Below are 11776 nucleotides of genomic sequence, written 5' to 3'. Positions count from 1 at the left end.
GTTGGCAGTTTTTTTTAAAAAATGTATTAAAACGTAATTCCTACTCATATACAAACACACGATTGATATATTTTAAAATTTGAATTCAAATTTTAAATTTTAAATTTGAAGTAGTTAGATTAGAAATAAATTATTTGAAATATAATTATTTTTAATATTTTAAAAATCAAATATTAAAGAATCTAAAGATCTGTATTTCTTCATTGCTAACATGTGTTTTTTTTTATTAAAAAAATCATATTTCTTTTAAATTTGTTTTTTAAAATAATAAAATTTCAAGATTAATTGTGGCGCTGACACGTATGCTATTTTTCTTCTCTTATTATATATAGATAGATTATATATGATATTTTTGTACATCAATTTTGATCTAATATTTTGAAATGTAATTTTTATCATATTGACACAACAATTTATAATATTTATCAGATAAATTTTAAATATTAATTTAATATAGTCTAATTAATTAACTTCAAAATTAATCAAAATTCTCAATAAACTAAAAAATGTTACATGGGAGGGAGTATGAAATAAGATAAAACAACTGGTGTTCAAAGAAAGGGCATAAAGAAGAAGAAAGGGAGATCTATTTGATCTGTGGATCTTTGATTGTGAAGAGTAATGGCGAAGGTGGAGTTAAACGGAGACGATTCAAAGCAGACAAAGAAGGTGGTGAATAGAAATCACGGATCCACCAAATTCTTTGTCTTTATAGATTATCTTTTCCTCTTCGTATTCTTCTGTTTCCTATGCTACATTCTATTCAAAATAGCGGGACTTTGATCTATTCAGGTGATTCTTAGCAACCCCTTTTCAATTTTCTCCTTATTTTTTGTTTCTTTTGATACCCATTTCGTTTTATACTCTGTCCTTTCACATTGCATTTGAACTTGAATATGTTTGTTTTGTGTGTTTGTGTGGTAATGTGAATGTTGGGATCCGAAATTTGGGAGATTGACGATGCCTGAACCTTTTGATAAGAAAAAAGGGGCAATCTTTATTTGTTTGTTAGTTTATTTTCGATTTTTGCCTGAAAATCTTGCTATAGAAACCTGTGATTAAGGTAGTACATATACCCAAGGCCTAAGGGTGTGGCCTAGTGGGTCAATGAAGTGGGTTGAGCATCATGATGTCTCACGCTGTAATCCCGAGGTCTCATACTCAAATTCAAGCATGTGATTTTTTTGCATCTGTCCTAGCCTGCCAGTGGTGAAGCTAGGAATATTCAAAACTTTAGTATATCTCTAATAAGTTGTTTTTGATCTATTTACATAATATTATTTTCTACATGCACATTATAATTTTTCGGCAAACGGTGTTCAAGTGGCCACCTTTGAGTCAATGTAGCTACGCCCTGGCTAGTATTGGTGGGTAGAGTTACCTGGTACATGTTGTGGTACATGTTGCTGGGAGGTATTAGGTACCCTGTGAAATTAGCTGAGTACGTGCAAGCTGGCCCAGACATTACAGTTATAAAAAGAAGAAGAGAATATTGTAGGAGATATTAGTTGTATAATTGATTTGATAAAGTGGATCGTTTTTAAAAAGTAAATCATAAACCATATGAAGAATGGGTTTTATGTAAACTTGCTATTTTACCAGGCTGTCTGTTCCCAATAATTAATTCTGATGTTATCATCTTCTCTTCTTGGGACAGACACTCCCTTAAGCTTATTATGAGATAGCTTAGGATATATGAAGTAGTTTTTAGGCAGAAGATCAATATGGACAAGAGCTATTGCTTTACTGCTACACACTCTGATAGACATGACAGGAAAATACTTATAGTAGAATTGCGTTTCTAGAAGGTATATGCCTCCTACCAAACTTAGTTGGAAGTTAAATTTGTTTGACTAAAAAGTAAGACGACCAAAACCGGATATTTTGTTAATATTTGAGGACTAGAAGTGCTAGCTTCCCTAACACAATCAAGAAAAAGCGAAAAAACATCAATTGGAAAATCATTTCATGGAGCCTGGAGGATTTAAATGACCGCAAGTGTTGTAAGCTTGTGAAGATATACTTATTATCCAAGTGTTTTGTTCATTTGGATTTTGTTTAGTGAATTGTAGAATGGAGAAATTTGATACCTTCTTAACTGAAATTGAGTTGGTTCTCAAAGCTTAGATCATATCCTTGCTAAAAAATTTAGTGTTGTGAATATCAACAGTCTTTGGCTTGTATTAATATCCCCATGTTAATTTGGAAAATATAAATAAATTTCTAGTTTAGTGGTACGTTAATGATGGGATGTTTAGCAGTCTGTGAATTCAAAGGGCCTTATATACCCCGAAGGTGTTCAGATGAATCCCTTGCCCTACATAGCTCCGCCCTTGTCTATATGTACGTCAATGCTAAAAGGGATCATGCGAAATAGGTGAATATTTAGGAAAAGAAATTCTGATGCCGATAAAATTCTTTTGATGAAGAGGTTTTCTAGAAAAGAGTTAGACAAGTTAATGTGTTTAAGTTGTTGACTGCATTATAGAGGTGTGTTTGTGTGTTTTGGTGCATGACCAGTTTTGTAAGCGGTGTCAATATGAATAATAAATGAATAATTGATATAACAATACTATATTAATTGTTTAAAGCATACTAACAGCTCTCCTGGAACTTGGCCAATTGGGAGAATTAATGCTCTCCAGCCGCATGCCAAACCAACAAGTCAAGGCTGCACATCCGTTTAAGGGGTGTCATTTATATTATTTGTAGTGATATTTTGTTTTTTTTCCAGATTTTTATGTATATAATATTAAAAACTTTCGACGAAGCAATGTCGGATGACACCCCTTGACATAGGGCGGGTCCGCCCCTGATGACCAGGATGAATGGTTATTCACAACAATTTACTATAACTAAGAGTGGAATAACTGGTTGGAACTTCTATTTCATTTCATCCCAATCTGGATCTTTTGTACTATGAGTAGCCTTGTATCAAGCTTAACTATGATGTCTTTAGTTTGCTCCTCAACCAACTTATTTTGGTGGTGGTTGCTGATTTGAGCTTAAGCATATTAAACTTGTAACATCAACTACGCCTCAATCCCAAACAAGTTGGGTCGGCTACTAAAATTCCCATTTCTTCACTTAAGCCCATGTTGTATCATCATCATGCTAAATAAAATAAAAGTGAAAGATAATTTAAAAATAATAATAGTAATTATAATATTAGAAGTTCTTTAACAAGTCTAAAACCTATCCTCAAACTAGTAGCTATCACCTGTATGGATCTTTTTCTTCCATTTTGTCCTATCTTTAGTTAAGTCTACATTAATACCAAGCATTTGTAGGTCTTTCGAGACAGCTTTCTTCCATATGATTTTAGGTCTACCCCGCCCCCTTTAATACCTTCACTTACCATAGTTTCACACCTACGAACTGGTGCATCTGTAGGTTGACGCAGAACATGCCCAAACCATCTCAAGCAGCCTTCTTGCATTTTATCCTCAATAGGTGCCACTTGCACCTTTTGGAGAATGTGACCATTTGTAATCAAATCTAATCTTATCCGCATCTCTGTAACATTCATCTTGTGGATATGTTGAACTTTAGCAGCCCATCATTCACTACCATATGACATTGTTGGCCTTATAGATATCCTATCATAGGACTTGCTTGGTACTTCGGTAGCATCCTTTTATTACATAACACCTGGTAGCACTTCTCTATTTCAACCAAGGGCGAATTTATGTATAAAAATTGGGTCACCGGAACCCGTGGTCATCCGACTAAACTCGATATATTACTTCTATAATTATTAAAGAATATATTAAATTTAAACTTGTGGAACCCATTCTCAAGATGGCTCGATGGTTCACTGGTATGACTGCAAGATTTCAACAGGTCGCAAGTTCGATCCCAGCCAGCCCCAATTCGCTTCAATTTATTTTTATTAACTAAAAACACATTTTTCATTTTTTTTTAAAAAACTAAATTTTGAAAGTTCTTAAGTCAAAGTCTTCAAAAATTTCCTTCCCACCCACTTTCCAAGTTCCAACAATATCTTTCTTCTCTCTTCAAATTTATTTTTTATTTTCGGAAAGTGCTAAATGGCCAGAAAATTTAGCTAGAATTTGGCCAGAATATTAAAAAAACTATAATATTTTTTTAATTTTAAAATAAACTGATCTTTTTTCCATTTTTTAGTTAAAATGTATTAAAGTTAAAAGAGTAAAAATATTTAAAAAGTTAAAATAACATAGATAAAATATCATTCTGGCCAAAAAGATTTTTCCTTTATTTTCCACACAAAGAAGAAGCCTCAAGTCTCCAACTTCAAGTCAAGAATTTAGAGAAATCATCATTGTCAAAGTTTAAGGTAATTTTAATTTATGATTTCTCTTTTTAATGTTAACCCTCAGGGGTTGGCCTGCTGGCAATTGACTTGAGCCTTGGGGTTTGCTCCCTTTCAAGGTCTCAAGTTCGAAACCCACTGGGTGCAAACAATTTCTGAGGGCCATCGGACTGGGTAAAACCTGAATTAACCGTGGTGCACTTGCGGGAAACTCCTTGCCGAGGGCCTGTGCACCCCCGGGATTAGTCGGGGCTCAAAGAGACTCGGACACCCGGTGCAAATCAAAAAAAAAATATATATCTTTAATTTTAGGGTTTACATATAAAAAAACCTTGTCATTACTTATAATAGGAAATCATCAATAGCTAAAGAATCGAGTACAATTGTAAACTGATGATATTTTTTGTGGTAATGTAATTTTTATGTATTGCTCGCTTAGTTATTGTTATTATAAATTTTTTGATCTTATCTTTAAAGCAATGGTGCACCCATTTTCTTGAAATCCTGGATTCGCCTCTGATTTCAACCATCCGATTTTAATCCTATGAGTAACATCTTCATCTATTATTTCATTCTCTTGAAACAATGAGCCTAGATATCCTAATGCATTTTGGCACCTTAACTTGTCTCTTCTCATACTAACTAACTTCTCTCTTCTCATACTGACTAAAGTGCTTCTCGACAGTTCAAGCTTTTGTTGACACCCTCGCTAATTTCATCAAATAACACAAATCATCAACATATAGCATAAACTATGGGACCTCAATTTCTATTGTGTTGGTTAGCTCATCCATAACTAGGGTAAATAATTAGAGGCTCAATGCCGATCCCTGGTGTCAACCCATTGGTAGGGAAAACTCCTTCATATCACCTACTGTTTTCACGCTAGTAATGGCTCTTTCATACATGTCCTTAGGGACATTTATATATTTAATTTGAATTCCATTCTTCTCCATCACCCACCAAAGGTTCATGAGGATATTAAATTGTAATGGCCTAAAATGATAGAGATCTTGTTAGATGATGCTATATGTGATACATTGGTTGCAAACTAAAGTTTGGATCCAAATCTTCTTGAGCTTTTTGGTCAAGTTATCAGCTAGTCCATTTCAGGAATGATGTTTACAATTTTTTTGATGGTTTAGGGCTTTAGGCTATTGAAAATAAGAGTATATTCTAGTGTTGTAGTAAAAGGGGTTCAAAAATTGCTTTAGGTTACAATTTCAAATCCTAGGTGTGACACTCTTAATATTTTTATTTGTTAAAGAACTTCTAATATATTTCTATTTGTTAAAGAACCTCTAATATTATAATTATTATTACTATTTTTAATTGGTAAAAGGTGTATCAAAGAGCAGAAAAATGTTGGCTGGTGCAAAGTATAACAAAGAAAAGTCACATTACAGATTGCGTAGTGAACTGAAAAGTCAATCGTGGCTTCTGTATAAATAACTTTTGCCATGTTACACACAGGAAAAAACAGTACAGATTGATGATGACATCAGCTGAACTTATGGAGAAGTGATGCTTCATAGAGCCAACCTTAACTTGTTTGGGATTGAGACGTAGTTGTTGTTTAGACTATTGAGAAGGTCTAGTTTTATCTACTTAACTGTTCTAGCTACTCGGAAAACTAAAATGTGCAGAATTTACTTATCTTTTAACTACAGCCTGAAAATGAAACATTACAATGGATATAGAAAATGAAAGAACAGACATTTGAGGATTGCTTTGCCATTTGAGGCTCTCATGTGCAAGCATGGCTAGCATATTCGCCTTGCTATTTTGGCAAGTGCAATGATGTTCGGCTTCTTGAGTTTTCTGTGAATCTCCATTTTTCCCAGAACACATGCACTTAGGGAAGGAGTGAAGCTATCTCCGCCAACTTAGAAAAATTGGGACTTTATAAAAGTCGATTGCTACTATTGAAAAATTAGCGGGCGGTCATGAGTATTGTCTATTAAGATATTTATGTCAAATCACTTACCTATGTAGAAATTGCATATGCAATCCCCACCCCCAAAACACATGGATGGAAGCTTGCAATTATCCCATTTTATTGTGAACTGTTCTTTTGACCATTAAACATGTCGTAATTTTCAGGTTAACTATAAGCTATATCCAGATCAAGAGAGTCCAAGCTCTTGCGACACAACTGCTGGTTTTATTCCAGTTTAGAGATTGTTTTCTTCTTAGACTGAGATATCTAGAGGGAATGAAGTCTTCACAGTACTCGCGATATATGTCAAAATTCTTCTGTGCCACATGACTTACCTATTTAATGTACTTGATATATATAACATTTAGTTCTTTTAATCACACAATTTATATGTCGATACAACACTTAAGTTCTGATGCTCAATTGACAATTATTACTATCTGAAATCATCTTCATTCTTTTCAACTGAGGCATAATTATTGTTGTTGTCACTTCTCAGCGTTATTTAACATACTGTACTTGTAATACTAAAGAGTTGTGTTTGGTGCATGTCCTTCTAGCTTATGGACCACAACATCTTTAAGGGTCACCTGCAAAATGCAGCATTAATCATGGGTAATTCTATTGTGTACTTTGTTACTTCTTTACAATCTAGCTACTGCCACTGTCCCTCTGTTGTAAAAATTTGGTGGGATGGTTATATGTTAGTCATGTAACCAGGAGGTCATGGGTTCAAGTTTTGGAAATAACCTTTGGTAGAAATGCAAGGTAAAACGGTATACAATAGGCTCTTGTGGTCGGGCCCTTTCTCGGACCCCTGCGCATAGCGAAAGGTTTAGTGCACCAGGTTATCAGTTAGCCAAAATAAGAATTCATGGAGTTCAAATCTTTATCATATACTTAGATGTCCTGTGGATTGTTGGAATGAACAACACAAACCAGGCAAGCTTTTCATTTTTAGTTAAAATTTACTCTCTTCGATTCATTTTATTGTCATGTTTTGTTTTACACACTTGTTAAGAAAAGGCATAATACATAAACATGACCCTTAACTTTGCGTCAACCGGCAACTATGACCTTTAACTTTGGATGTGCACAAGTACGCACTTAAACTTCTAAAATGTGCAGAATTTACTTATCTTTTAACTACAGCCTGAAAATGAAACATTACAATGGATATAGAAAATGAAAGAACAGACATTTGAGGATTGCTTTGCCATTTGAGGCTCTCATGTGCAAGCATGGCTAGCATATTCGCCTTGCTATTTTGGCAAGTGCAATGATGTTCGGCTTCTTGAGTTTTCTGTGAATCTCCATTTTTCCCAGAACACATGCACTTAGGGAAGGAGTGAAGCTATCTCCGCCAACTTAGAAAAATTGGGACTTTATAAAAGTCGATTGCTACTATTGAAAAATTAGCGGGCGGTCATGAGTATTGTCTATTAAGATATTTATGTCAAATCACTTACCTATGTAGAAATTGCATATGCAATCCCCACCCCCAAAACACATGGATGGAAGCTTGCAATTATCCCATTTTATTGTGAACTGTTCTTTTGACCATTAAACATGTCGTAATTTTCAGGTTAACTATAAGCTATATCCAGATCAAGAGAGTCCAAGCTCTTGCGACACAACTGCTGGTTTTATTCCAGTTTAGAGATTGTTTTCTTCTTAGACTGAGATATCTAGAGGGAATGAAGTCTTCACAGTACTCGCGATATATGTCAAAATTCTTCTGTGCCACATGACTTACCTATTTAATGTACTTGATATATATAACATTTAGTTCTTTTAATCACACAATTTATATGTCGATACAACACTTAAGTTCTGATGCTCAATTGACAATTATTACTATCTGAAATCATCTTCATTCTTTTCAACTGAGGCATAATTATTGTTGTTGTCACTTCTCAGCGTTATTTAACATACTGTACTTGTAATACTAAAGAGTTGTGTTTGGTGCATGTCCTTCTAGCTTATGGACCACAACATCTTTAAGGGTCACCTGCAAAATGCAGCATTAATCATGGGTAATTCTATTGTGTACTTTGTTACTTCTTTACAATCTAGCTACTGCCACTGTCCCTCTGTTGTAAAAATTTGGTGGGATGGTTATATGTTAGTCATGTAACCAGGAGGTCATGGGTTCAAGTTTTGGAAATAACCTTTGGTAGAAATGCAAGGTAAAACGGTATACAATAGGCTCTTGTGGTCGGGCCCTTTCTCGGACCCCTGCGCATAGCGAAAGGTTTAGTGCACCAGGTTATCAGTTAGCCAAAATAAGAATTCATGGAGTTCAAATCTTTATCATATACTTAGATGTCCTGTGGATTGTTGGAATGAACAACACAAACCAGGCAAGCTTTTCATTTTTAGTTAAAATTTACTCTCTTCGATTCATTTTATTGTCATGTTTTGTTTTACACACTTGTTAAGAAAAGGCATAATACATAAACATGACCCTTAACTTTGCGTCAACCGGCAACTATGACCTTTAACTTTGGATGTGCACAAGTACGCACTTAAACTTTATAAAATTGAACAAATAGACACATCCGTCCTACATGGCATATGGAAATTTTGTGTCCTACGTGGCGTCCTACATGTATTATGCCATGTAGGACACGTGTGTCTATTTATTCAATTTTATACAAGTTTAAGTGCCTACTTGTGCATACTCAAAGTTAGAGGGCATAGTTGTCCACTGAAGCCAAGTTTAGGGTCATATTTATGTATTATGCCTAATATTAACTAGTTTGCGCCACATTAATATTTTTCATATTTATAACTAAGGATACATGTGAAAACAAACAACTAGTTACTGCTTGATTTTTTTAAAGTAACTATTTTAGACCATCTATTTTTAAGTAACATGAGGTAACTATATATCTTAAATATTGAACATTCAAGATTTTGCTAGACATTGAAAAAGACAAAGACAAAGACATCTGATCTATTTGTGTGAATAGGTGGTTAAAAGTCAAAGGAGTTAAGTTTCTGCATGTGATTGTTGACTTTATCTTAATTAAAAAGCAGTAGTACAATTGTTGGGAACATGATCACATGGTTATGAATACAATGTAGATATATAAATTTTCTGGTATTAAACATGATATATCATAACTTGTTGGGCAATAACTGAAAATAACAAATTAATTATATACTATATATTTGTCTACCATTATTTTGGGTGGCCACTAGCCCACTACATAGTGTAAAATTCCAAATTAAATGAGGAATATGTGTAGTTCTAGTTTATGTCAGAGGCATAATTTTTGTCGTACGATGATAACATAACTTGAACTTAAATACATAAATATTCATATACAATGTAGATTCATATTGCCGATAGATCCCATCTTATTTTTTAGATTGAACCAAATAAATAACACAACAATATTAAGTATAATACTAATTCAATTTGCACAAAATTAAAACACATCGAATACAATGAAGTTTATTGGAGAGAAACACTAGAAAATTAAAACCGCACATGCACGCACACATCAACACTACAAAAACAAACACTATAATACATAATTAAATTAACTCAACTACATGCAATTCCATGTTTATTTCATTAAGAAATTCAATGATGTGAACTCAAAATGCTTTATGCATGCATCAGACTGTCTTTTTTATTTTTTTATTAATGACGATACCTATGGTGGTACAGGAATGGTACCACCACTAGGGACTTCGACTCCAGGGTTGGGAACAAGTGTATCGTCACCACCAGGAATGTAAGAGCCAATGCCAGTGCCAGTGCCAGTGCCAGTGCCAGAGCCAGGAATTGGAATAACTAAACCGTTGCCATTATTAGAGCCGGTGATAGGATTGTATGTAAATGGATTATCATGAGTGCCAATAGGTGGGACAACAACCCTCCCAATACCGGGAATTAGGACCGTGCCATCGTATGGGATGAACGTATCGGGGTGTATAATTTTGTCGTTGATTTTCAGGATATCGCGTCCTCCTAGTGCATAATATGAGGAAGAGAGAAAAATAATGTTGATGATGAAAAAGAAGGAGAAAATAGAATGAATAATGGTGGCCATTGTTGAAGTTGATGGAGTAAAATGGAGAAGAAGTTTTGTTTATATATAGGAGAAAGTATGTGAGAAAGTTGGTGGTGTTTTGGCGGTGAATTATGAGCTAGGCCAGAGATTGTTGTTTAAGTGTTTAAGTGGTGCATGCATTATAGTCCTGATGTTTCAATTTGTTTGTATGATTTTGATTTGAACGAATCGAGGTTTAAAAAGTAATGAGGACTTTTGAATTATATGATAGTAAATTAAAGATAGGTGGAATGTATCGAAATATTTTAAAAGCTATTACTAACATTTAGCCATATATTTTTAATAAGAAAAATATTAAGGACTAAAATACCCCCAAGAAATATGGAACAACTCCAATAAACATTTCTAAAATTCAAAAGATTAACAAGTGAAAACTAGAAGAGGATTTATGAGATTTAAAAATAAGGAACGATTCATGAGGTTCAAACCTACATTATATGTTTTTAATGGTGACAAAAAATTCATAGCATGCTCAAAAGTTGATCATCCTACCTAATTTTTACAAAAAGAAATTTAGAGAAAATTTTGGGCAAGTTATACATTCGGGCGGTCGCTAAAAACAACTACATTCGCTAGTTAAATATATAAGAAAAAAAATACTATTTTGTATAAAAAAAAAATATTATTTTTCTATCTCATTTCAATTTATATTGTTTGTATAAATATTTACTAACTGCTCTCTCTATTTCAATTTATATGGTTTAGTTTGACTTGATATAGAGTTTAAGAAGAAAAAAATTGAAACTTAAGGTCTAAAATAAGTCAGAGATGTTTGTGTGACATATAAATTATTTTATTAATGATAAAATGAGCATTTTAAAGTTAAATTGTTACTACATATAAAAAATTATCAATTTTTTGGAGACTGACTAAAAAAATTAAGCAAGTCATATAAAGTAGGATAGAAGAAATATTATTTTGACGATCAATTATATATGTATATTTCTCTAAAATCTTCACCCAATTTTCGGTCCATTATCACAAAATATCTACTTTTGCAAGGACAAGTTTCTTTAAAATCTAACACCTAATTTCTACACCCAAAAAGAAAATTGAACCAACAGAAAATTGCTTCTTTTGTGTAAGGATTTAATATCTAACACTTTTTGGTATTTTTCTTGAACATATTATTAGTTGTATTGTGATTTGTGACGTGTTATTGGCCAACATCACCTAAGAGGAAAATTAATTACAAATGGGGCCTATTGTGATTAATATCAAGAGTATTGCTAAATGACCATAATTAAGTGACCTAAATATGAATCAAGAAAATAGATATGAACATATTATGGAGGAGTTGTATAGATCTTTAGGGATGAAATCGGACAATGAGTAGATGTCGATTTACACGATAACTTAAATATTAATGTAACAGTAAAGAAGTTGAGAATGATGGGAAATATATTTTAGGAGATGAGTTTAAAGAAAAAGACATTGATCGTGAACGAAAGAATA

General features: G+C 33.3%; 1 protein-coding gene and 1 long non-coding RNA gene across 2 annotated transcripts; one reads left to right on the top strand and one right to left on the bottom strand.

The window, feature by feature from the left end:
- Positions 1-517: 517 nt before the first annotated feature.
- LOC102601975 (uncharacterized) lies at positions 518-6698 on the top strand. The gene is made up of 2 exons (XR_368119.2): positions 518-792; positions 6398-6698. It is a non-coding gene; the product is annotated as an uncharacterized lncRNA (long non-coding RNA).
- Positions 6699-9901: 3203 nt separating this feature from the next.
- Positions 9902-10300, bottom strand: LOC107062606 (putative cell wall protein). Its single transcript, XM_015313441.1, has one exon. The coding sequence runs from the start codon at positions 10298-10300 to the stop codon at positions 9902-9904; it is 399 nt and encodes a 132-aa protein (XP_015168927.1).
- Positions 10301-11776: the final 1476 nt, after the last annotated feature.

The sequence above is a fragment of the Solanum tuberosum genome, unplaced genomic scaffold (assembly GCF_000226075.1).
Source record: "Solanum tuberosum cultivar DM 1-3 516 R44 unplaced genomic scaffold, SolTub_3.0 scf00233, whole genome shotgun sequence".
NCBI classification, from domain to species: domain Eukaryota; kingdom Viridiplantae; phylum Streptophyta; class Magnoliopsida; order Solanales; family Solanaceae; genus Solanum; species Solanum tuberosum.
Note: the sequence above shows the minus strand (reverse complement) of the source record. Positions and strands in the feature narration are given on the sequence as shown.

What these genes read in the sequence shown, in the direction of transcription:
- LOC107062606 (XM_015313441.1), bottom strand. Translation starts at nt 10,300, where the DNA reads ATGGCCACCATTATTCATTCTATTTTCTCCTTCTTTTTCATCATCAAC.